The sequence below is a fragment of the Lissotriton helveticus genome, chromosome 10 (assembly GCF_964261635.1).
Source record: "Lissotriton helveticus chromosome 10, aLisHel1.1, whole genome shotgun sequence".
NCBI classification, from domain to species: domain Eukaryota; kingdom Metazoa; phylum Chordata; class Amphibia; order Caudata; family Salamandridae; genus Lissotriton; species Lissotriton helveticus.
In genome coordinates this window covers 155,292,826-155,320,005 of record NC_136071.1, presented here as the reverse complement: position 1 = coordinate 155,320,005, position 27,180 = coordinate 155,292,826, and the positions used below count along the sequence as shown (strand labels likewise).

The 27,180-nt window shown below is 43.8% G+C and overlaps 1 protein-coding gene across 1 annotated transcript in view; it reads left to right on the top strand.

Annotated features, from left to right (window-relative positions):
* Positions 1-16,939: 16,939 nt before the first annotated feature.
* The window catches only part of GRIFIN (galectin-related inter-fiber protein), a 127,264-nt gene continuing 117,023 nt past the window's right edge, over positions 16,940-27,180 (top strand). Inside the window, exon 1 of the mRNA XM_078664197.1 lies at positions 16,940-17,014. Coding sequence (XP_078520323.1) covers positions 17,003-17,014 — 12 coding nt within the window. The 5' untranslated portion in view covers positions 16,940-17,002. The remainder of the gene's footprint in view (positions 17,015-27,180) is intronic.

Sequence of the window (27,180 nt, the reverse complement as noted above, 5' to 3'; positions counted from 1 at the left end):
TAGGATTCAACAGTTCATTTAGCACTAAGAAACTAGAGAAAAGTCCCGGGAGTAACTTGGGGGAAATCCTACCCCAAGTGCACATTTAGCGAGAGTAAGTGGCTGCTCACAATTCTATTTGTGTTCTGTTGCCCTTAGCACTATTTCGTTGCATGAAATGCACCCTCACATCCACTTTGAATGCAAGAGGGCATTTTTACTGTGAGAAAATATTGCTAAATACAGAATTCTTCTTCTAGTGTAATTCTGCATAATCTTGGTGAATTTGTAGGTAATTCTGTGTTATTACGCTAAACAGAGTAACACCAATTATGACCACTCCTACATAAAACAAAGGAAAATTCCAAAAAGGTCAAATGGAATAAACCAGTGACCTAATATTTTTAAATGCCTTTGTTAGTGACTCATGACTCCTGGAAGTCTTGAATCACCTCCCATTTCCCCTGGAGAGCTGAAGTCAGAAGGAGCCTCTTGAAAATATGTTTCAAAGTGAGGACTTTGGTGAGGAAGCACTGGACTCTAATTAATGAACATTTTGCAATAGACTTGACTGGGTGGGAGCTGTTGTGTTTGCTCATGGATGATACATTGCTTACGCAAATAGGTTTACTAAAGAGTTAGTAGGCTTTGATCCAGTTTTACACTACTCACCCCCTTTCCTTTCAAACAAGTATCCCATATGCTAATGTTTAGCTTGCAAAAAGAACAATTGATGGACAGAATGCTGCACAATGTCAAACATTCACCCCAGTACAGAGATCTGAACCTAAATCCATCGTTTACTGCTTACCATGCCATTACAGTTTATACCTAGCCATATGCAAATCAGTCTTGACCCTGCTCACCATGGGTACAGTCCAGCCTGAAGTGCTAGGTCAGGCCCTCCCTGGACCGGGAACAAGCATCCTAGGACTCTTTTCGGAATATCACCAGTCCCAGGATTCTTGATTCCGGGCCATGGATGACCCAGCTTGGCAGTTCGGGATAGACTGTTTCCATGAGGAGCAGCTTCAAGACTGATTTGCATATGGCTGGGTCCAAACTGGGTTGGCGTAATGAGTAAAAGAACAATTGATTAAACACAGATATCTTGACTGGGGTGAATGTTTGATTTATTCTGCCTTCCGTGCATCATTTGTTGCCGCTGCAATGTTTTAGCTTTGCCAAAAAATAGATATTGTTTATTCCCGCTTTTGCATAGTAGTAAACACATTCACAGGATTTCTATAAAATCCCAGGAAATTAGAAATAAGATGCGATCGACAAGAGGATAAATTGAGCAATTGGTTCGATGATGGTATATCATATGTTTGAAAGGCAGTAATATCTGCTACTGCTTGAAACCTGAAGATGTGGCAACAGAATCACAAATACCTTCATTGATGCACATAGAAAAAAACTGGTGCAATGAAGCCACTGGGACACTGAAGATACCTTTCCAAGGGAGCATTGACTGACTTTGCAATTTACTTATTAAGACTTACCTTCAGAAAATGAAAAGGGCAAGCGAGGAAAGAAAGGTAACACACACTATTCCTTGGCTCAATGTAACATTATCTGATGCAGAAGGAGCCATAACGAAAGAAAAATAAATGGGATTGGGTGAGAGATTTTTTAATATATCACAGCAGAAATTACTTTGAGAAAGTAAATTGAATGCCATGGGAGCCAGAAAATGAAAATGTCCAGACGGTGTGGACATCACCAAAAAGAGTTATCGGAATCTGCTGCAAATATAGACATTAAAAATGAATGTGTCAATACATTTTAGATTAGAATATGCATATCAGGTAGCTTTCAGTTCTGCAGTTTTAATCTTTGCTAGCAGAATAAGCAATCAGACTACTTAAACTATCTTTCTATACTTTTAAAGGGGGGGAGAGGAGTAAGTGGGAGGTAGAATGATGGAAGGGAGCATGCGCGGTCCGTGCAGGTAACATCGGTGGGGCGATGGGGCCTGGTGGGGGGGAATTTCGAGGGATGATGCCAAGGGAAGAAAATTAAATAAAAAATAAATGTTCCCTTGGCATCGTCCGTCGAAATCCCCCCCCCCCCCCCCCGGCTCCACCGCTGTTACCTGCACGGACCGCGGCTGGAAGGGAGAGGGCGGGGAGGCCACAAGGTTCCAACACACCTGGAGACAACAAAGGGAAAGAAAAGGCAGAAGGAAACAAAAAACAACTGTCTTATTCACATGCCGTGCTCGCTGTCATTGTTCCTCACGTGTTGTCTCCTATTACTAGGGACTAAGGGCCATATGTATCAAGCACTAATGCATTCGCAAACACCGAAATTCGCAGAATTTCGGCATTTGCGAATGCATTAGTGCAAAATGGTATGTATCAAAGAAATATGCGTGTAAAATAAGGAATCTCAAAATTTGCGATTCCTTATTTTGCGACTGCATTTAAGGAATCGCAAATTTTGTGATTCCTTAAATGCAATGTGTGAAGCATAAAAAAAATGCAAATCGGCCTTAAGGAATCGCAAATTACCACCAACTTCAAGTTGGTGGTAATTTGAGAAATTCCTTGAAAAATGCACTTTTTATCATTTTTCAAAGTGCAATGTGAGGCACATACATGCTCTTAGGGCATGTATGTGCGCCACATGTGCACCCATGCTGATTTCAGGGGTGCAAAAGGGTGTCCTTTGGACACCCCTGCACCCTTGAAATTATTCTCAATTTGCGATTCTCAAATTGCAAATCCCAAATTGAGAATGACTTCCCATTCATTCCTATGGGCCTCCTGGCCCATAGAAATGAATGGGAAAGTATTCCTTATTTGTATTTCGCAATTTGCTAATCGCAATTAAGGAATACTAAGAAATCGCTAAAAATTGCGATTTTGTACATACATTCCTATTTGCGATTCTCAAATAGCGATTTCTAAAAAATCGCTATTTGAGAATCGCAAATCAGGTTGATGATACATATGGCCCTAAAAGCAGTACAGGTACCTTAGACAAACTTCTAAATATGGGGAAAAAAGACAGGCAAGTGTTTATAAATATCGCACATTCAATACTAGAACTGAGGATAAAAGGAAAGCAGAGAGTCGACGACAATGGATGAAATATAAAGGGAAAGCTCACAACTCTTGCAAGCAGTGTGTCTCTATAACTTTCTCCACATCCCCAAGTAATCTTTTACCAGCTAAGCACGTTTGCATAAAACAGTTTAACATGGATTTGGACAAGGGTCGTTCAGGAGAGTGATATGATCTCGCTCATGCTGTGAGTGTTCCACGAAAAACACTCAATAGAAATTCACTTTCAGCTTAAAAGGATTGTTCTTATGTTTTCCTATTCCCTGAATTTTCAAAGTAAATTTAAGTGAAACTTAAATGTTATACTCTATCCAATTTTATTAAATATTGTCCATTATTTTATCTACGCATTTCAGTCTTTACAACTTCCCTTCATCAGGAAATTTCATAGTGGCGTAAGCTGGGAGAAATGCTTCTAATAAACAAAATACTGGTGAAATTATGCAGTTCTCCGGTGGTTATGATTACTGGTAGAAGGCCACCCATGGTCCTTCATGTTCGGATGGCTTCTTCATACATGCAAACCTTATAACTTAATCAGGATGCTCCTGAACATAGCACAGAACAACTGTATATCTTAATTGAGTATCTTTATAATAAGACTTAAATCTTGTTTTCGTCATCGTCTGTCAAGTCCGGCCCACCGCTCTTACCTGCACGGGCCGCTTCTGCTTGATTTCAAGATGGTTTTCTCAAGAGCCTGCCACTAGTCCTCCTAAATGCCTGAATTCCAAGACTGCTGAATACCAATGCTGCCAATGCGGGAGCACAGAAGGTCTTTGATGTGCAAGGAAAAAAACTAGTGAATATTTCTTCATGGTGAAGATGCATCTGAGAAGGAGATAACATGATGGAATGTAGAGTAAAGTGGGGAGAACTGGGGCCATCAGACTGCGGCTCTTATGAGGAATGGAAAGAAAGGAGCAGGGGAAGAAAAGATAATTTGTAAAATAAAAAATATTAATAATAAGTGCAGGTGTCCAACGTTTATCCTACCACTGGTACTGACAAATGCTGGAGTTGCCAAATACCAAATGCTGGCTAGACTTGCTTCCCTCCTTGGCCTCTTACTTTCACCACCCTGTAGTTTCTGTCTTTTTATCTCACTCGTGCAGGTTTTTGTTCATTTATGCTTGCTCTCTTATCAATGTTTCCCTGTTTTTGTTTCTTCTTTCTTCTTTTTCCCACTTTATCTCTCATGCTCTGAACCGAAGTCTGACATTGAAAAATGACCTGGTTATTTATTGGTGATCTTCATTACTCTGAGTCCAGGTCTTCGTCGTATCAGTCTTGATACACAGGTTTGCCTCCCAGCTTTGCAGGTATTGAAGATTACCGGTACGTAACTGGGTTATTACCTCGTTGTCCATCGTCTTCATACAGTCCCATTTTTATGAACCCTCCTCCCAAAACAAATGACCATCAAGAAGGCTACCTTAGTCAAAAGAAATGTAAGGTCCCCTGTTACTACAGGTTTGAATAGAGGAGACTGTAGAGCTTTGAGGAGTACTGGCAACTCCCATGAAAGCATAGGGGAGTGAATGACCGGTCTTCAGAGAAGATAAACTGCTGATAGAACAAGGAGTTTCAGATCCGCCCAAAGGCATATCTTCTTAAAAAGGAGAAACAGGGAGTGGTGAATCCCCGCTGGTCATTGATCGACTTGACTGTCTGATAGCCGGACTGGATTCAAACTGCCTGATGATGCAGAAGTGGGAGAAAGAATAGGAGGGCTTGAGGGACAGCAGTCAATTATTTCCTTTCACCACCCCACACTTCCTGTCTCTTTGTCTCACTCTTGCAGGTTCTTGCTCATCCCTAATTCGTCTCTCTGTCAATATTTTCCTGTCATTTCCTTCTTATTCCTTTCTTCTTTTTCTCACTTGCTCTGAGTCAAAGCTTGTCAGTGTGAAATAGGTCCTGATCACCCAACATGGGTGGCCCTCCACCCTGTCAAATCGCCAGCATTGGTCATGAAAGCGTTCAATTCCATGCATATGTAATTATTAGTATTGCAATTTTCTCAGTTAATGTTTATTTTATGGTCCATTTTGGTCTCATGTCCATTATTGAGAGAGAGAGAGAGAGAGAGAGTGTGTGTGTGTGTGTGTGCCTGTGTGTGTGTGTGTGTGTGTATATATATATATATATATATATATTCACTGAAAAAATCATAGGTTTCAGGCCTTATATAGTTAGGAATTAGCATTTAAAAAAACCTTTAAAATTCACTCAAAAAACTATAAGTTTTAGGGGTGTTATAGTTAGCTGGACATTTCACTCATACAAAACCATTGAAATTGCTCCTATATAGTTAGTTGTACTAACAATTTTTCGCGCACCCGCAATCCACTGCGGATGATGTCACATATTACATAATTCATGACATAGTCAGTGACATCACTGATGACATCTCGAATGACATCACTGATGACATCATCCAGTGAATGTGGTTTGCTTCGGTTCGAGGCATGTGGGCTGCTGAATTCATATCTATAGCATAGATCGCCGCCTAGTGTTGGGTCCGGATGATTGCACATTGTTGTCCTGGAAGAGTCTTCGAAGTATCACGAGATAGGTGGCTCCTCCCCTGGACTACAGTGCGCATGGGCATCGACTCCATCCCCAGATAGTTTTTTTCCACCATTGGGTTCGGATGCATATTTGATCACTCAAGTTTGGAACAATAGAAACTTTCTTTTTGGCCCGACGGCCTTTCCTATCGTCGGTATTGTCTTGCGATCGGTGCCCGGTTCTGTACCAGCTCAGTTCCCTAATCGGACATCCGGAAAAGCCGCGTGGCTCTTCAGTGCTCAAGGCCCGGTCGACGCTACAGGCCTTCTTCGACGAACCATGATGGAACGGAGCCCGTTCAAAAGGTTCCCCGTGTGCAACTCGAAGTATCCTCACATCGACGTCCACCCGGTGTGCAACAAGTGCCTGTCGCCGGATCACGATGAAGCCAACTGTATGGCTTGTTCTCGTTTCCGATCCAAGAAGACAATTCGACTTCGGCGCGCAGCGCGCCAGGAGGCCCAGCAGACGGCACCTGACCCAGTGAACATTTTCGATACCGAGGAAGAAGAGGCAGACGAGCAGGTAGATCAAGAGCCGCTTTCCAATCCAGCGGCGGAGATCGACTCCAACTACGACGCAGACGTAGAAATACTTGATGCTGAAGAAATCGTCGACGAGGTAGGAGACGACGATGAGGCCTATGGGGCCACGGAAGATAGCTCAAGCGAGGAGCTATGCCCCGTTAAAACAATATGTACGGCTCAGGTCGAGGGATTGCCACATGGCCTTTCCCAAGATCTTGCACCTAGTTCCACAGTCTCGCCTCCGGGTCTGGCTACAGACACTTATAAAGAGCCACAACTGGTGAAATCGAAACCGAAAGAGAAAGCTTCGGTGTCTACACAACCAAAATTGCTAGAGGCGGCGTCGAAACAGAAAGTGCGTGTCGCCTTGGTCGGCTCCAAGTCTTCAGACCTGTCGGTGCAGACAAAGCCAAAAAAGGTTATCGACTCGGTGAATTCGCTCAAGGGTGTCGAGCCGAAGACTGGGACACCAAAAGCACTTGTCAAGGTCGTCGACCCGAGGACTTCGGCGCCGAGGCCGTCGACACAGACAAAGGACTCGGAGCTACAAAAGTTGTCGATCCTGCGCGTTGGCAGGACAAGGCCAAAAGTACTACAACCCTCGGAACCGCACCTGGTGGTGGCTCAAAGGCACCCGTCCGCCTCCTTCACGAAGCAGGTGTCGGAATCACTAAAACGCATTAAGGACAAAGCTTCCGCTGCCGATCCGAAGGATGCTTCCATGCCGAAGCCTGCCACCAAACCGCACAAGTCGACAGCGCCCATTCAGTTTACGCTGCCGCCAAAAGTGGTGCCGAAGGCATTCGCGCCGAAGACGGTTGTCGAGGCGTCCATGAAGGTGTCCACGGGGCCAAAGCCTACACCTGTGGTTGTGGGCACAAAGCATCGACAACCCCTGCTGGAGGAGCAGTCGGAACAATTCATCGACGCCGACACCGGTAAACTTTCTATCTACAAACGAAAGATCACCCCAGCACAGCCTATGGAGTCCTACACAATTCCTTTAAAGAAAAAGAAGGATTCCACGGATTCACCCGTTCTGGTAGAACTAATAGCTCCACGTGGACAGGACACTGCTCCAATCTCGCCCACTTACTCAGAGGTGGAGGCTGGGGAAGGTGACTATGAAGAGTACAACTGCCCTGCAGACACTGATCCTGAGGATCAACATGACACATGGGCAGATGCTGCTGACCCAGGGGATCCACAAACTGCCCCACACACTCAAGTGTATAATGTGAAAACATCGCCTACTGAGGACTCAGCGGCATTTAATGCGCTTATTGAAAGGGCAGCCAAAAATCATGACGTCCAGCTCCATGCTGACCCTATTGAGGTGGATTTTTTGTTCCACCTCTGAAAAGTCCGTAAAGACTCTGCCAATGCTAAAGGGTGTCTTAAAACATGCTGCAGACATTTTTAAAGAACCCACAAGGGCCAGGGTTATAAACCCAAGAATTGAAAAAAAGTACAAGCCGGCGCCTGGGGACCCTACCTACATCAAGGGCCAGTTGCCGTTGGACTCTTTAGCTGTTTGCAATGCCCGGAAGAGGGCAAACTCACAAACTACTGGTGATGCTCCTCCCCCTGACAAGGATTCTAAAGTGCTAGAAGCATCAGGGAAAAGGGTGGCGGCTCAAGCGGCCAATATCTGGCGCATTTCAAACACTCAGGCACTCTTGGCCAGATATGACAGGGCACATTACGATACACTTGAGACCCTGTTACAACACTTGCCAGATGAATATAAAGAGACAGCAGAGATGCTCATACAAGAAGGGAAACTCATCTCAAATGCGTCTATTAAGTGTGCACTGGACACAGCAGACACCGCGGCCAGGGCCATTAACACCAGTGTAATGTTGCGGCGATAGGCCTGGCTCAGATTCTCCGGGTTCAAGCCGGAGATACAAACCACCATCCTAAATCAACCTGTAAACCCTGATCACTTATTCGGACCTGAGGTGGACACCACCCTAGAAAAAATCAAAAAGGACACCGAGACTGCAAAGTCTATGGGGGCTCTCCAGTCCCAGCAGTTCAGGAGTGGTTCTTTTCGTCGCTCAAGCAAACGAGGTGTTTCCAGAGGCTATCTGTCCCAGCAAACACAGTACAATAAGAGTGGCACACAAACCTCGTACAACAAACAAAGTAGAGGTGGCTATCGCGGAAACAGCGCTAAAGGCAGAGGTCGTGGAAACAACAGCTCCCGATCCTCCGCCGCCAACAAACAGTGATGCCTTGTCACTGCCCCCCGACCATAACACACCGGTCGGGGGGAGACTCCAACAGTTCCTGCCAGTCTGGAAATCCATCACCACAGACAGGTGGGTCAGAAAGCTTATCCAGTACGGTTATTGTCTGGAGTTGACATCCACTCCACCCAACATACCCCCAAAACACCGTCCTATGTCCACAGAGCATTTGCACTTATTGCAGCAAGAGGTACTCGTCATGCTGCAAAAAGGGGCAATCGAGCTCGTACCAGTGGAAGAAAGAGGCACAGGAGTGTACTCCCTGTAGTTCTTAATCCCAAAGAAAGACGGGTCCCTCAGACCCATACTGGACCTCAGACCCCTAAACCAATACATCCTATCGGAACACTTTCATATGCTCACACTGCAGCAGGTTCTTCCGTTGCTCAATCAGGGGGATTTCCTCGCAACATTAGATCTAAAGGATGCATATTTTCACATTCCGCTACATCCGTCACACAGAAAATACCTCAGGTTCACCATTCAAAATCAACATTACCAATTCAAAGTCCTCCCTTTCGGAGTAACTACAGCGCCCAGGGTGTTCACGAAGTGCCTGGCGACAGTGGCTGCGCACCTCAGGAGACAAAACGTTCACGTCTACCCTTCTTTGGACGACTGGCTTGTCCAAGCAAAGTCGGCCCAGCAGTGCGCTGCCAGCATGTCCCACACCATTCACCTTCTTCGCGATCTGGGATTCTCACTGAATTACCCAAAGTCACACCTTCAGCCCGCCCATGTACGGCAGTATCTGGGCGTGACAATAAACACTCTGGCGGCAACAGCACAGCCAAATTCAGTGAGGATCAACAGCATTCAATTGCTGATACAGAAATTCAGACCGCAACACTCGCTTCCAGCACGAGTGTTCATGCAGTTGATAGGCATGATGGCCTCCTGCATCTTCATAGTCCCGCACGCAAGACTACATATGCGTCCGCTTCAGGAGTGCTTAGCACGTCAGTGGAATCAGGCTCACGGACAGTTAAAAGACCTAGTGTTGGTGACCGGTCATGCATACAAATCTCTGCATTGGTGGAATCCACACAACCTTTGCAAGGGACGACCGTTCCAAGAGCTTGTGCCACAGATCATCCTAACGACAGACGCATCTCTCCAGGGTTGGGGAGCTCATGTACTCCACTACACAGTGCAGGGACTATGGACAATGGAGCAAAAGAAGATGCACATCAACCACCTAGAGCTGATGGCAATCTTCATGGCAATGAAGGCATTCAAGGTACATCTGTGCAACAAGGTCGTGTTGATCCGGACGGACAACATGACGGCCATGTACTACATTCAGAAGCAGGGAGGTACACACTCTCCACAGTTTTCTCATCTGGCTCAGAGCATGTGGAAGTGGGCCATTCAAAGGAACATCTTCCTCATGGCGGAACACCTCCCGGGCAGGGACAATCAGATGGCAGATCTGCTCAGCAGGTACAGCCACCAAATGCACGAGTGGGAACTACATCCATCAGTACTCCGCCCGTACTTCCAGCAGTGGGGTCATCCAGAGATAGACCTGTTCACCACAAGGGAAAACGCCAAATGCCAAAGCTTTGCCGCCAGGTTCCCGCACCCACAGTCGCAAGGCAATGCGATATGGATGAACTGGTCAGGCAAATTTGCGTACGCTTTTCCCCCAGCACCTCTAATACCGCTGGTGGCATGAAAGCTAAAGCAACACTCGATGACGCTCATCCTGGTTGCTCCAACGTGGGCACGCCAACCATGGTACACCATGTTTCTAGAACTTTCCGTGGTACCGCATCAAAGGCTGCACCTCACACCCAGACTTTTGACGCAGAGCCATGGCGACATTCAGCAACCAGATCCGCAACAGCTCAACCTGGCGATCTGGCTCCTGAGGTCTTAGAGTTTGGCTACCTCAACTTGCCTCCAGACTGCATGGAGATCATACGGGAGGCAAGAAAGCCCACCACCAGAGCATGCTATGCGGCAAAATGGAAGCGGTTTGTCATTTATTGCGTAGACCACAACATAGACCCGCTTGACGCGTCTACGCACAACATCATTTGTTATCTGTTACATCTTTACAAATGCAATCTAGCATCTGCTTCCATTCGAATACATTTATCCGCCATAGCGGCTTATCTCCAAAACAGGCAGCATCTCTCCCTTTTTAGAGTGCCTGCCATTAAAGCCTTTCTGGAGGGACTCAAACGAGTCATTCCTCCCAGGGCCCCACCAGTTCCTGAATGGAATCTTAATGTGGTCCTCACCCGACTAATGGGTCCACCTTTTGAGCCTCTACATTCCTGTGAGATTAAGTTCTTAACATGGAAAGTGCCTTTCCTAATAGCGATTACGTCACTGCGACGTGTTAGTGAACTCCAGGCACTAACTATCCAGGAGCCATTCATACAAATTCACTCCAACCGGGTGGTGCTGCACACTAACCCTAAATTTCTTCCAAAGGTGGTTTCACAGTTCCATATCAATCAGGCTATTGAACTGCCGGTGTTCTTCCAAAATCCAGAGACAGTGGCAGAAAGAATGCTCCAAACTCTTGACGTCAAAAGAGCTTTAATGTATTACATTAATAAAACCAAAGATTTTAGGAAGACAAAACAACTCTTTGTTGCCTTTTCCGCGCAACACAAAGGCAACCCCATTTCCAAAGCAGGTATAGCCAGGTGGATCGTTAAGTGTATTCAAATTTGCTATCAAAAAGCAAAGCGCACTTTAACAATCCCCCCAAGGGCGCACTCCACCCGCAAGTTGGGGGCCTCCATGGCTTTCCTTGGAAATATCCCTTTAGACGACATTTGTAGAGCAGCCACATGGTCTACACCACACACATTTACAAAACACTACTGTGTAGATATGCACTCCAAACAGCAGGCAGCTGTAGGGCAGGCTGTTCTAAAAACACTTTTTCAAACTGCTGCAGCTGGCACAGGCGGCCGCCGCTAATGGAGGGACTGCTATATATTCTATGCTATAGATATGAATTCAGCAGCCCACATGCCTCGAACCGAATATGCTACTTACCAGTATGCATCTGTTCTTGGCATGTTGGGCTGCTGACATTCATATCGCCCGCCCTCCTTCCCGGCGCCTGTAGCGGCTGCAGCACTTACACTTACTCTTAGCATGGTCATCACTCACGGTGTTACGGTGAGTAGCATATTCGTTATTTAAATATGCATTATATATATAGCTATTTGCATTGAAGAATGAGTGGATATATAAAAATAAATATTTGGATGGAGGATTTAGTAGCAGTGTAATTGACTGTTTACTTGACCAATGTATAGTGTCTCACTAAATATAGTGGATAGCGACTAAACTGTTTGAATATCTGTATCACTTTGTCAGTTGTTGTGTAAACTGGTTCTCCAGTTGGTTACTAGCTATGTGAAAGTCTGTATTAGTTATTGATTAGTTAACTGAGTATTTGTATGGGAGAGTGAGTGTGTGTGTGCTTCGGTGGGGAGTGTGACTGCCCAAAGATGTGTGAATAGTTGATTCACTAGATATATGAAGTTAAAACTACATGTTCTAACAGTTGTTTGGGTGAGTGAATATCTTTATGGGTGTGGTGATGAGCAAATATATGTCTCAATGGTACATGTCCAACAAACTAGAAAAATAAAAGGCAGTGTATGTGTCAGTTGTTGTATATTAATAAGTATAGATAAGACTCAATGATTGTGTGAGTGACTGTATGGATAACTTTATACTTGTAATAATGATTTTATAATTCACTAAGTATGACTTACTATCTAAATGAATAAATGAAGTTGTGTTTGTATAAGTGTGTAGCTAAGTAAATATGTAAGTATGATCCATTGTTTGCATAAGTGAGTAGGATGACTTCATATGTGAATAGGATGTGTGCTGGTGTGTAATGTCGATTTAGGTGTATAAGTATTTTTGATAGTGTTCTATTGTTCATTGACAGCATGTATGAGTGAATCTACAGGTAAGTGATTAGATGTGTGTATACATCTAAATTCACTGAGTGGGTTTTTAGATACTTGTATTGCTGTAACAATGGATTCAATTATTATACTCTTTATTTTACAAAGAGTGATGAAAGATTTTACTAGTGTATGAAAAGGTGTATGTGATTGTCACGTGGATGATGTCATCCGTGATGTCATCAGGGATGTCATTTGAGATGTCATCAGTGATGTCACTGACCATGTCATGAATGATGTAATATGTGACATCATCAGCAGTGGATTGCGGGTGCGCGAAATATAGTTAGTTGTACTAACTATATAGGAGCAATTTCAATGGTTTTGTATGAGTGAAATGTTCAGCTAACTAGAACACCCCTAAAACTTATAGTTTTTTGAGTGAATTTTAAAGGTTTTTTAAATGCTAATTCCTAACTATATAAGGCCTGAAACCTATGTTTTTTTCAGTGAATTCCAAAGGTTTTTTAAATGCTAATGCCTAACTATATAAGGCCTGAAACCTATGTTTTTTTCAGTGAATTTGCAAGGTTTTTTAAATGCTAATTCCTAACTATATAAGGCCTGAAACCTATGTTTTTTTCAGTGAATTTTAAAGGTTTTTTTAATGCTAGCTCCTAACTATATAAGATCTGAAAGCCTACCAGGAATCTCCAGTATGCGCCAGGGGACTGCATTGCAGAGAGGTGTAATGAAGCCACGCCCCTTTTTACACCTCTCTGCAACGCAGCCCCCGTGCATGGTTGAAGAGGGGGAACTAATTCCCCTTGCATACTGGGGACCCCTGGGGGTCAACTAGCCCACCTTGAAACTCCAGTATGCGCCAGGGGGCTGCATTGCAGAGGTGTAATGAGGCTATGCCCCTTGTTACACCTCTGTGCAACGCAGCCCCCTGGCGCGTTTGCAGGGGGGGAACTAATTCCCCTTGCATACTGGGGGTCCCTGGGGGCCAACTAGCCCACCTGGAACCTCCAGTATGCGCCAGGGGGCTGCATTGCACAAAGGTGTAATGAGGCCATGCCTCTTTTTACACCTCTCTGCAACGCAGGCAACTGGCGCGTTTGCAGAGGGGGGACTAATTCCCCTTGCATACTGGGGGTCCCTGGGTCATATCTGCCCCAACGCCGAGATTCCGAACGATTGAAAATGACTTTTCTTGAGAAACATTTGGATTTGGATCATCATGTCCTATACTTTGGAATTTTTGAAAGACTGACTTTGAGGATGCTATAAATTACTCAAGTCTGCCCGAATTGTGTGGGTAAAATTGATACATAGTCACTTTGAATAAGAATGTACTTACGTCTCGTCTAACATTTGGAAGAAATATCTAGTTATATGACAACAGGATACCGACATAACTTGAAGGAAATAAGAACGCCCTGAAGAAGTTCTGTTGTACAGAACGAAACGCGTCAGCTGGCTGTGGTACATAAACTTAAGGAAAATAAAAACATTTGAATATACATCAAGATTCAGCGCTTCAATAAGGACTCTAAGTGATATGATTTGATTGGACTTATTGTGCAAGTGGTGCTGTGCCAATCTTTGGAATATTCTCCACTACTCTCTACTACTTACTCTCTACTACTCTCTACTACTCCACTACTCTCTAATACTCACTCTTTACTACTCATTCTCTACTACTCTACTACTCTCTACTACTCTCTCTCTACTACTCACTCCCTACTACTCACTATCTACTACTCTCTACTCTCTACTACTCACTCTCTACTACTCTCTCTCTCTACTACTCACTCTTTACTACTCACTATCTACTACTCTCTACTACTCACTCTCTACTATTCTCTACTACTCACTCTCTACTACTCTCTCTCTACTACTCTCTACTACTCACTCTACTACTCACTCTCTACTACTCTTTACTATTCTCTCTCTCTGCTACTCACTCTCTACTACTCTCTACTACTCACTCTTTACTACTCTCTACTACTCACTTTCTCCTGCTCTCTACTACTCACTCTACTACTTACTCTCTACTACTCTCTACTACTCACTCTCTACTACTCACTCTCTACTACTCACTCTCTACTACTCACTCTCTACTACTCACTCTCTACTACTCACTCTACTATTCACTCTACTACTCTCTACTACTCACTCTGCTACTCTCTCTACTGCTCTCTAGTACTCTCTACTACTCTCTACTACGCACTCTCTACTCTATTACTCTCTCTTCTCTCTACCTCTACCTCTCTACCTCTACCCCTCTACCTCTCTCTACACGCACACATATATACATATATATATATATGCATATATGTGCATATGCATTTATGTATGTGTATAAATATATATACATACATATATAAACACATATAATCTGCATATCTATATAAATACAAATATAAATGCATGCATACATATACATATATGCATACATATGCATGTTATTTACATGAAAGTTTTAAAAACACTAATAAAAGCAAAGTTAAAAAGCCACCTCATTACAAACAGAATGGCTTTAACTTAAACGAGGGTGAGATCTATTGCATTTTCAATGTTTGTTTACTTTGGTTCCATCAAGAAGGCATTCAGATGTGTCACACATTTGCCATAAATTCTGAATGTTAGTACTCTAGTTGCTCATTAGATCACTGTAGTAAAGCTACTGCTCACCAGGGAAGTCTGCTGCTAATCATACTTTCTATGGCAAAATGAACCCCCTCATTTTGTTCCTTTTTAAATTAAATGTTTTCAGACTTACCACTTCATTCCAATCAAGATGGCTTCTGGTGTGCCATACTTTTGTCATAAGTAAGACTGTTAGCGCTCTAGTTGTTCTTTAGAACACTCTGGGACATTCTGTCATTGGGCTATACTTGGGCTACATTTGGGCTCTTTTGTCTCTGGTGGCCATCTTGGGAGACTGCATGTCAGAATTTTTTAATGAAATAGAAGAGGATTTGGGAAGTCACTCAAAATGTGCCCTAATTTTTCTTTCTGCAGCACTAATCATACTTTCTATGGCAAAATATACCCCCTCATTTTGTTCCTTTTTAAATTAAATGTTTTAAGAGTTACCACTTTATTCCAATCAAGATGGCTTCAGGTGTGCCATACCTTTGTAATAAGTAGGACTGTTAGCGCTCTAGTTGTTCTTTAGAACACTCTAGGAGGCTGCAGTAGAACACAAAGGAATCAACTGACAGACTCTGTCCTTGTTGGATGTACATGTTTTACTGAGAATGTCAGACTTCATGCTCACATGACTGAGAAAGATAATGTGAATTTACAGAAAATATGTTTTCAGTTTTGCTCATAGATCCCCTTCAAAACCACTGTGGGAAAAGCATGAGATAATAGTTTTCTTTCAAACATGATTCATGATATCCCAGCAGAAGGCTTTTTCACATGGTAAAATCACCTTAGAACATACCACAATTCCTAAAATGAGTATGGTACCATCAACAAATGATTTATAATGTAACTAAAGTCCTAAAACCCTCTATTAACTACAATGCTTTTTAATGAGGTACTATCATGTATATTGGTCCCAAGATGGCTGCCAACACTTCTTGGATGAAGTGCTGACAGCCAATCAGATCTCATGATGAGATGTGTGGTTAGGCTCCGCCCAGATATATATGTGTTTTTGAAGTTAATTTTCATAAAAACCACTGGAGCAATTTTCACCAAATATAGCAAAGGCACTTCTGCGTACCAATCCCTACAATTTTGCCATGTTTGGTGTAATTCCGTTCAGCGGTTCGAGCTGTAGCCTTGTCAGAACGTCCTATGGAAATTAACATGGGGAAAACACGTTTTGGGACCCCCATTTTTTCTCAGCCCCCACTTCTCGAATCCCACCGAAACTTTCAGGGAAGGAGCGCGGCGGAGCTGGCCAAAATTTTGGAAAATTACACGCAAATTCCTCAACCGGCGCCAAAGTTATTCCCAATAGAATGTTGCGGATTTCCTATGGTAGCTAGGTCCTAACTATATATTACCTACTGGCTATCGCCAGTAGGTAATATATATATATATATGTAATATATATATATATATATATATATATATATATATATATATATATATATATATATATATATATATATATATATATATATATATATATATAATTCTGTGTAATGTATTTTTTTTTTTAACGATTTGCTTTTCTTGTAACTAAATGCAGTCATGGCCTCTGACCCCAAACTTCCTTATCTTCAACGGCGCTGTGGCCTGCTGCCAGGTGTGCCCTTTTGCACAACGTACATTAGGGACAATAGGAATTAGATTTAACGTGACCATCGGGTGTTTTGCTTCGAACGCAGACTGCTGAGGGCGGCAGATTCCATTCTGTAATGCTCTGTGCTCGAAAGTAATCCCCTCATTATGTGAACGTTTATTATTCTCAGAAGTGGAAACGCACTGGCTTAATAGAGGCGCGAGTAGAGGGGAATGTTATTCAAACACTGTTCCTTCCCCGTGCCTCACAGCTGTACACCCTCCCTCACCCCATTCGAAAATTTAGGAGTTACCAACCAAACCTCCCTTCACAGACTGGTGTTTACCCCTGCGTGTGCTGTACAGTATCCCCGCCCACCTCCAGGCGCTATATCAAGCATGTACATTACAGCCGGTGCACGGATCAGACAGGGTGAACGCTCACCGGCACGATGGCGCTACGGGTAAGCACCTCATGCATTCGGACATAGTAATAGTTTTATGCAAATTGAAAATGTACCTTTATCTATAGTTTATGAAACTGCTATATATGCCATTCCCTATACTCCCTATTTTGACTGGGGGGAAATTGAAGAAAGGCTGGCAACTTGCCCAGGATCACACAGTATGGTCCAGCGTGCAAACTGGGAATAAACTCCTTTTGACAATTGGGTGACTTGAGCCTTATTACACCTAGCTAATTTTTTTACCACGTGAACAATTTGGTGCAAACGGATCTCCACCATCCTTGCTGGTTGTGCAAAAAAGGGATGTAGGAAAACTACCCCTGCTAGACTTTTCAAATTCGAAAAAGAGCCAGCATCAAAATCAAGTGTCTCCGCACCATCCAAAAAGTTTACTGCAAAAAAAAGCCCTAAAACCGTGCAAAACCTATCACGACGCCAGACCCCGGCCAGAAAACTTCCATTACTGGCTGCTAGCCTCAGTCAGTAATGGTCCATAAGGTGGATAAAAGCAGAGACAGATCACTGGGAGTGCAAAGCCAGAGACTATGCAATGCACTCAGCCGAGATCCCAACCCAATCACAGGTGCTTCAGGAAACTCTTGAAAACAGAACGATTGAGATGGGCTTCTAAAGAGACCTTTCAGTAGCTCAGTAGCTTCAATCGCAAAACATCAGCTGTGGCCACCACTTTGGCGGAAAGGACTCTTTCGCTCCCTACATAGCTTTCTTCCGATCAAGCAATGCTTAGATCTTCTGAAGTTACCAAAAGTTCACATGCACTCAGAAGAAAAATGGCAAAACAAATGAAAAAAACACAGAGAACAAATAAAAATCAAATTGTTACAGAATAGCCCATGTGCAAAATCTTTATCTAATATGGTTTGATGATACAACATGTTTCGGCTATTCATTGATATAAAAGCAGCAACATGTTTTGCACGTGTTTGCCCAATTGCAGTAGTTATATACTATGGCGCCAATGGCCATACAGCATAGAAGATTGGTGCCAGGGCAAAAAATAAGAGGATCAGATGATTCAATATTTTAGCTTTGCCTACTTAATACAATAGCATATATGTTTTCAACGTTTTCAAATGACAGAGATGTCAGGGGATATTTTTCAAAATTATTTTGTAGCATGTTTGATGATTGTGTAACTGAGAATGGATCAAAATATGTGCTTCAATTCACAATGCATTTGAATGTTTGTATCAATGCTAAAAAGAAAGATCAGATTGGGAACCATTGGGTCAGATAAGAAGGAATGGTAATCTATTACTTGAAATCATTTTAGATATGTAACACTGTGTTTAATTAAGAAGTTCTGGTCCATTACCGTTTTTGCTTAAACATTTAAATATCTAGTTTATTTTTTATTTTTGCTACTTATGAAATAATAAAATAATCCAAATGATTTTGCTAGAGAGCTAGTCGCCCGTTCTCGTTTAAAATTAGAAACGTTGGTTTGTTCTATTTCTTAGCATTGAAACAAAGCAATATTACTATGAAATCAGTATGTACATTTTTCTGAAATGTTTTAGAACTTTAGTTTGGTGGAAATTATTTTAGCTACTTTCCCTAATATGTAACCAGCCAAATTGACGGCAGACTTATATGCTTCACTTTTTACCCTTCTGCAATAACTCAGGTGATAAGGATACTGGACATATATCGTGGAATAGTTCGCAATTTAGCAAATGTTTAGCAAAACTATTTTGATGTTAGTTTTTTAAAGAATAGATCAAAGAACTTTTGCTGTCATATTTTTATGTAGTAGGTAGCTGAGGTTGAAATGGAGTAAAGTTAATGTTTCCCGATGTTTAGCATTTGGTGCAAAACTTTAGTTTGTAGCAAATCATACCCAATTCTTTATTATTTAAGTGAAATACATGTTGCAAAATAGAGTTGTTACAATTTACCCAAAATTAAATTTTGCAACGTGCCAAAATTGGGCAAGTCTTTTTCACCCATTTTTTTCAGTTTTTGTGATAGTAATTAGAGCGGTTGTACGACGTTACAACGCATGGTTTTACCACGCATGCCTTTACATCACAGTTTTTACAACGCATACTGTTACAACGCATAGCGTTAAGAGGTGCTGGATAGTGAATAGTTTCATTTACTATACCAACTCCAGGCCCCGTGGATAGAAGGGAAGGTGTTGGATAGTAAATTAAATCTATTCCCTATCCTAGAGCGCCCCCCAGTGCTATGCGTTGTAATGACATGCGTTGTAACAGTTGCGTCGTAAAGGCACTGCGTGGTAAAAGTTGCGTTGTAAAGGATGTTTACCAATTAGAGCTAATGTGTTTTGCTCTCAACTTATTTTGATTTGCTGAAAAAAGCAATAGAAAGTAGATGTTGCACTAGACATACTGGTTGTGTAACAAGGACAATGCAAATGGTGTTTGCTCCACTTTTCACATGTGATGAATGGCTCAAATAGTCTGCTCTCTCAAACCTTGGGCCTGATTTACGAGGCCCCTAGCAGCACTTTTACACCAACCGGAGCATCACGTTCGTTGATGTTCCATTGGCGCACTGTCCCACAGTATATTTACGAGGCCACATAAAGCGCCATTTGGCTTTTCATGGCCTTGTAAATTTGTTCCCTGTTTGACGTAGAACACTGCGTGTAAGGGGTGTTCAATGGATGTTGCTGTGGGTGTTACAATGCAACACTGATGGAATCTGAAGCATTCCCAGATTTACGAGGAATCATAACCCTGGAAATGCATCAGAATCCTACACCTCCCCAGGGGAGGCGTACGAGGTGTAGGAATGGCGCAACGAGGAGAAATACTTTTATTTCTCGTTGTTGGTTCCTCTTTCTATGCGTGCTGCTAGAAAGAGGAACATGCCATCAATTATTATTTTTTTGTGCAGGAAGGTGTCCCTTCCTGCTCAAAAACAATCATCCCAGCAAGGCAAGCACCCTTGCAACATGCCACAAGGGTATCTGCGTTGGCACAAAGCTGCTGTTTGTGCACCGGCGCAGGGGAGAAGGACAGGAATAACCCGTATCTTGTTGGATATAGTGTATTCCTGCCCTTTTATTTTGCGCTGCAGTGCGTCAAAAGTTTGTAATGAGGCCCCCTGTTTTCAAACCAGTAGGTGTGGTACAATCTGGTTGGGTTGTGGCACATTTTACATGCTAATGATTTTCCAGTCAGGCACTAGCAAGATATACAGTCCGATGAGATTTGCAGAACATTGGGGCATATTATCAAGGGGGTTTATCCCCGCTTTTTTGGCTTTAAAAGCCAAGAAAGCGGAGATAAAATGATCTCCCTATTACCTAGCTGTCGCTAACACCAGTTAGCGACCGCTAGTAGGAGATAGCGACCATCTTGGGCCCCACTTTGCATGTCAGTGATATTTATCACTAATGACATGCAAAGTGGGCGTGCCAAGATGTTAGCGACTGGAAACAGTCGCTAACATTGCTATCTCCTATTACCAACTTTTGGAGATATTCGCGCTAAGCGCGAATATCTCCAAAAACTAACACCTGCCCTGAGCAGTTCTTAGCCATGTTATCCAATGGGAGGTGGATAACATGGCTAAGAGCATTAGCTCGGTAATGCATGAATATCGCTGACTTTTCAGCGATATTCATGCATTGCGGCCGTTTATCGCATTTGCGATAAACCTTGATAATAGCAAGGTTTATCTGCGATAATTTCTGACGATGCTTAGCGGTAAAAAATTCGTTGCTAAGCATCGTTAGCGATAAATATCGCTTAACGTTGGTAATATGCCCCCTTGAACCTTATTTATAGTTCTGAGGCAAGGGACATTTTTCAACCCTGTGCTAACGCCTACAAATCCAGGGCTGGAAGCCTACCAAACCTTCATTCTTGCCTTCACATTAATTACATATTAACATTTTTTTGAGGAGCGAGTTTTGCTTAACCCCTTCGACGCTCATGACGAGCTGGGCTCGTCATGCAGTAGCCTCCTCGCACGCTCATGACGAGCCCAGCTCGTCATGTAAAGTGGTATCTGTCAAATTCCAGCACAGGGGAAAAATCCCCATAGCATTGGCAAAGGAGTAGCTTTTACCAAACAAGCTTTGGCAAAGAAAACACGTCTGTATGCATGTAAACAAAGGCATTCATAAATGCCGTTAGCATGCACAAATGCTGTTTAGCTCATGAAAGCTTGCCCATCGGTTTTGCCAATGCTGGGGAAAAGTAGCAAAAAAGATTTGCTTTCTGTATAGAATGCAGAAAGAAGTTAAAGGGTTTGATTTGAATTTTGGTGGTGGGTTACTGTGACGGGTAGCCTGTCAGCCTTATTACAAGAGCATCCAAGCCTTTGTAACTAGTACTGAGGCGTACAGGATCTTTGTCATGTTTGTGATGGAGTAACTCATCCGCCCAGAGGTCAAAGTGGGAAGGGGAACGACATTCCCAAGCGGACGTTCCCAAGCTTCAATAAGGTGATCAAAACAGTTGCCATATTAATTCTTTAAAAAACAACTGTTCCTGAACGGTCACGTGACCGCTAGTTGAAAAGGAAGAAGTGCAGACTCCTCTACTGTGTAGTAAGAGAAAGGACAGGCAGCCAAAGAAGAAACAAGCCTTCTCTCCAGGGTGCCTGCTACCTGAAAGAAATCTAATGTGAACAACTGCTTAATTGGCTTATCCAAAGGCTGCTTGGGAGCCAGTATAGGTTTTACTTGATAGAATCTGGAATTTGGTCTTTGAACGGGAAGATATAGAAAAGGTTTGCAGCAGGTACAATCAGCGCATTACTAAGACATGACTTTTGAGAGGACTGAAACATTCAAACAAAATCTTTTTGCACATTTTGTTCGCACCTTGTGCAACCTATCTTATACCGTGAGTAATACATGTATTAAACTAATCCCTGACTCATTCACAGTGCTTTCTGTCACAGGCTTGGACCTCTTAGCACTATAAACACACGTCACTATTTCCTCAGGGCGCCGACTAGCATTCAAATCAGTAACCGTCTGTTTACGCCCATAGACATCTGAAGTGACTTTATTCCCGAACCAAACTGTCCTAACAGAAAAGCGCATTTACCACAGATACATTTGAGTTGCATTTTTTCATTTAGGGTGTGTGCATTATATTTTATATGCAGTTACCTATAGGTGAAAGACCAACAAAATACTTTCAGAATATTTTGTTCTTTTTATCCACATCGCTGACCCCGACCCACACACTCTGACTGCTCCCCCATTCTAGTCAGGCTCACAGCAGTGGCGTAACGAAAGATGAGCCCCCCCCCCCTGCCAGGTACAAGGGGGGGGGGGTCCGGATTTAATCCGGAGCTCTCAGGCCAGAGTACTGTGCTGAGAGGCCCCCCTGGCCCCTGCAGCTCGGGCCCCCCTCACCGTGGGGGCTGCAGGGGCCTGCGTTACGCCCCAGGCTCACAGTTCCCATATTTTTCTTTTCCCATATTTTTCTTTTGGCACTTCGACCGCTGCATCCACCAAGCTCTAAATCCGGCCCAAAGAACTGACTGTAGCAAACAGCGGGATGATCTTTCAGATGCGGGAGCTATCCCACGGGGAAGGCTTTGACTGTGCAGAAGCTATCCCATGGGGAAGGCTTTGACTTTGCGGAAGCTATCCCATGGGTAAGGCTTTGACTTTGCGGACGCTATCCCACGGGGAAGGCTTTGACTGTGCGGAAGCTATCCCACGGGGAAGGCTTTGACTTTGCGGAAGCTACCCCATGGGGAAGGCTTTGACTTTGCGGAAGCTATCCCGTGGGGAAGGCTTTGACTGTGCGGAAGCTATCCCATGGGGAAGGCTTTGACTTTGCGGAAGCTATCCCATGGGGAAGGCTTTGACTTTGCGGAAGCTATACCACGGGGAAGGCTTTGACTTTGCGGAAGCTATCCCATGGGGAAGGCTTTGACTTTGCGGAAGCTATCCCATGGGGAAGGCTTTGACTTTGCGGAAGCTATCCCACGGGGAAGGCTTTGACTTTGCAGAAGTTATCCCATGGGGAAGGCTTTGACTTTGCGGAAGCTATCCCACGGGGAAGGCTTTGACTGTGCGGAAGCTATCCCATGGGGAAGGCTTTGACTTTGCGGAAGCTATCCCACGGGGAAGGCTTTGACTTTGCGGAAGCTATCCCATGGGGAAGGCTTTGACTTTGCGGAAGCTATCCCATGGGGAAGGCTTTGACTTTGCGGAAGCTATCCCACGGGGAAGGCTTTGACTGTGCGGAAGCTATCCCATGGGGAAGGCTTTGACTTTGCGGAAGCTATCCCATGGGGAAGGCTTTGACTTTGCCAACTGGTTGCCACCCTACGTCTGGCGTCTCTAACCTTTCAGTGAGTTGTGACTACATTTGTGGTTGCAAACCATGGATGTATAGATTTGCAGCTCACAAACAGGAGGGTAGTGCTTATTTCACATCCCCTCCAATTGCGCTCAATTTCCAATTACATAAGCAGTTCAGTCCTTGGACAAAACTCTTTTTGATGCCTGACAGTAAAGTAATAAAACTATGAGCCCTGCACAGGCGCCAATTACATGCAATTCGCCAGTCAGAGGGAATAGATTTGAATGAGAAGGCCTTATCTGTAATATTATATGCAAGACATTTAAGCGGGCATGCCTTTGAACATAGTGTTCTTATTGCTGGGGGGCAAAGCCGCATGCAAGTGAGGCTAGTTCTGTTGATTAGGCACGTGCTGGCAATACTGAAGCATACACAGGCAAGGAAGACAAAAGAGGCTGTGCAATGGCAGCAGGGCCGGACTGGCTGTAGCAGGCACCAGGCGTTTCCCCGGTAGGCTGCCAGGGTGGGAGCCGGTTTTGGGCCTCTGGGGGCCGTTTTTGTTACCAAGGGTTCGGCAATATCAGCCCCCTGTAACAAAATAGGCCGAAACCGGCCCTCGCAAACATCTTGGCTGCACCCACCCTCCCACCAGGGGGTGACGACCGAGCAGTTTGCCAGGGTCAGTTTTGGTTCCCAGTCCGGCCCTGAATGGCAGGCACTGACAGTGCAGCCGGGGACTCACTCTAAGTATCAGTGGATGTTCACCCTGTGTCTTGATAATGAGTAGGATGTTACTGACATCAGACTTGTGGGCAACTGCACCTACCCTGGGTGGGGGAGGGGGTGGAAGGAGAGATCCAAAGGGTCATCTTCAATGGTTGGGAAATCAACCTCCGGTAACCATCTGGAGTTCTGTTGTAGTAAATGGCTCAGCAGAAGACAATGGGACTACCTTGTACTCCTCAGAACATTGGTTAAGCTATCAATATAAACAACAAGGGTTCTTACAGACTTAGTCAAAACATATCATGTACATCATTTTAGAGAGTCCAGAATAAATCATCTCCAGGTATTCATTACAGTAGTCCAAAATGTATAACATATAGTTAGAATGAATTTTCTTTCTAATGCCAACCACATTTAATGACGGCACTCCAAAAAGCAAAAGTAAAATGTGATAACACAGTGCATGCTAGTTGTGATCAAAGTGAGAATCGGTGAACCAAACACCTCATATTAGGATAACAGACAAATGGCTATCAATTGCAAAATTCATATTCAAGGATGTTTGCATAGTTCATTATTAATCCATTGTTAGCCAGTTCAAATATTCTAGTTAGTCGATGTTTCAACCCCTGGCACGAGTGTGGGCCCCCACCATAACTACGGGGCCTCCGCCATGAGTGCAGAGGCTCTTTGTTAATCAGGCACTCAGAGTAGCAGGTACAAAAGACATCTCACTCAGGGATGTCGCACTATGGCACTATGGCACTGATCAAAGAACAGGCCTCTAACTCCCAACCGTCAAGTAGCGCACTGTTCATTTCACAGGATTCCAAAAAAAAGAGGAGGAGCTTTTATTTATTTATGTATTTGTGGTTTTATATAGCACAAGCATCTTACAAGGGCATTAGAATACTTTAGGAGATTCATCTTTTGATGACCTTAGACGTGGAGGCGTTATATACAAATATTCCCCAAGAAGCAACTTTGAGAGTCGTGGACATGCGCTTACTAGCTCAGAACTGGACCTCACAGACCCGGTTTGGCTTTATTATGGACTGTGCCACCATAGCAATGCGAGAAAACTTCTTCCAGTTCCAAGACACCCTTTACCACCAGATCCAGGGTACTTCCTTGGGAAGTACCTTTGCCCCTAGTCTGGCATGCTGAGTTCTAGTCTGGCATGCTGGTGGCTGAGTTAAAACGCATGAACATCCTGAACAACAACCCATACTCCGACAACATCCTGATTTGGAGGCGTTACATAGGCGATATTCTCTGCTTTTGGAAGGAAGATGAAACTACCTGCAACTCCTTCTTCACATGGGTGAACACACTGGACCCTTTCCTTAAGTTCACCCGCACTATCTCCATGACAGGTATCCACTTCCTGGACCTAACCATCACATTGGATGACGGAGAGATAGCAACTAACACCTTAAAAAAAACATGGATTGCAACACACTACTGTACTACGAGAGTCACCACCCAAAGGCGTTACGGGACAACTTCCCCTTAGATCAATTTTTGAGGCTGCGCAGAAATTGCAATACCATCTCTAGTTTCAAGAAGGAAGCATCCTCACTGAGCAAGAACTTGGAAGCCAGCAATTACCCAACATCAGTTATAAAGAGGTCCCACAATAGAGCACTTGACAACAACAGAGAGGCACTGCTGGAACCCAAACATAAAGAAAAGGAAGACAACATCACATGTGTGACCACTTAGACACCAAAGTCCAAAAGGATACAGAGAGTGATTCGGAAACACTGGAAAATCATCCAATCTGCCAACCTGGACATCCCGATGCCACACTTCACCATGAAACTTATGAGATATGTTGGCCATATACGCCCACTTGTGAAACCTAAACAAATGCAAAGTACACTTTGGAACTCGACCCCGGTAAAGAGACATTACCCCTGCGGTCAATGTGAAGTTTGCTGCCTGACCAAACATACAAAAGAAGTGACCCTCAAACAAAAACCTGATCTGAACACAACAAACTCTCACTAACTGTAATACCAAGATCTGTATTTATTTAATTGAATGCTCGTGTCCACTTAGGAACGGCGGGATAACTACCCGTCCAGTAAAGACTAGGATCATTGAACACCAGAGTGACATCAGATGCCAGTAAAACACCACTAAAATGAGTACACACTTTATTGCTCATCCACACATGGCAGAGGAAATGTACTGGTCAGTGTTAGAAACCAACCCCGCCGGGAGCAAGCAGAAACTGTTTGAAATGGAGCAGCGCTGGATTTTTCCCTTTCTTCACAGTCTCTAGGCCTGAATGATGATATTCCATGGAACAAACTAAACACGTAACCCCCAGACATTGTGCACAGAACCTGATCTGCACTTATGCTTCCCCTTTTCTAGACTTCAACATGAAGAGCGCACCATGCCCCCACCAATTCCGGTATGACGTGCGCTACATCCACCACTGAGAATTATTAGGGAGAGCCAATTAGACCACCTACAAGGTACTGGCTACTACCCACAAACGTACAAATAAGGGGCTGGGTAATCAGATCATGTATCTAGATAATCTACACCCATGACTCACCAGGATGGCCACCACACTAAACACATTCACACAGCGGGTGCCTTCCCTGCGACGGTCCCAATAGAAGACCTACTCCGCTTTCAATTCTTTTATATTGTTAAGACATCCAAGGTAGCGCCAACATGATAACCGCTTGATTTTTGCTCCGTGTACACCTTGCCATACACTATATATCATGTCACCCACTCCAAGATGGCCACCATGTTTATCATCGAGCCTTGCGTTGTCCTGTGCTTCTGGGATTCAACGTGACCCACGTGACCACCGCTACTTAGACACGGACACCGCCACACAGTCCCTGCAATCCAGGTTGGATGGAGGAGAGTAGGTCTAACGGCAGTGTCCCGTACAACTATCAAGTAAGTTATGTGGGGAGTGGGACTAGGTCCTCCACACTAAACTCCGTCACTTGGTAACGCATGTAAATCGGTCTCAGGGTTTGTGTGGCCCTTTTAGCAAGGGAAGTTAGCACCAATACATTTACGGAACCAGTACATAAATTAGGGTTTCGAAATATGACCCGATGTCCTGCATAAGCGTTGATCGCCAGTATGTCCTGTGCTACCCAAGCACATACCCATTCGGTTAAGAATGTC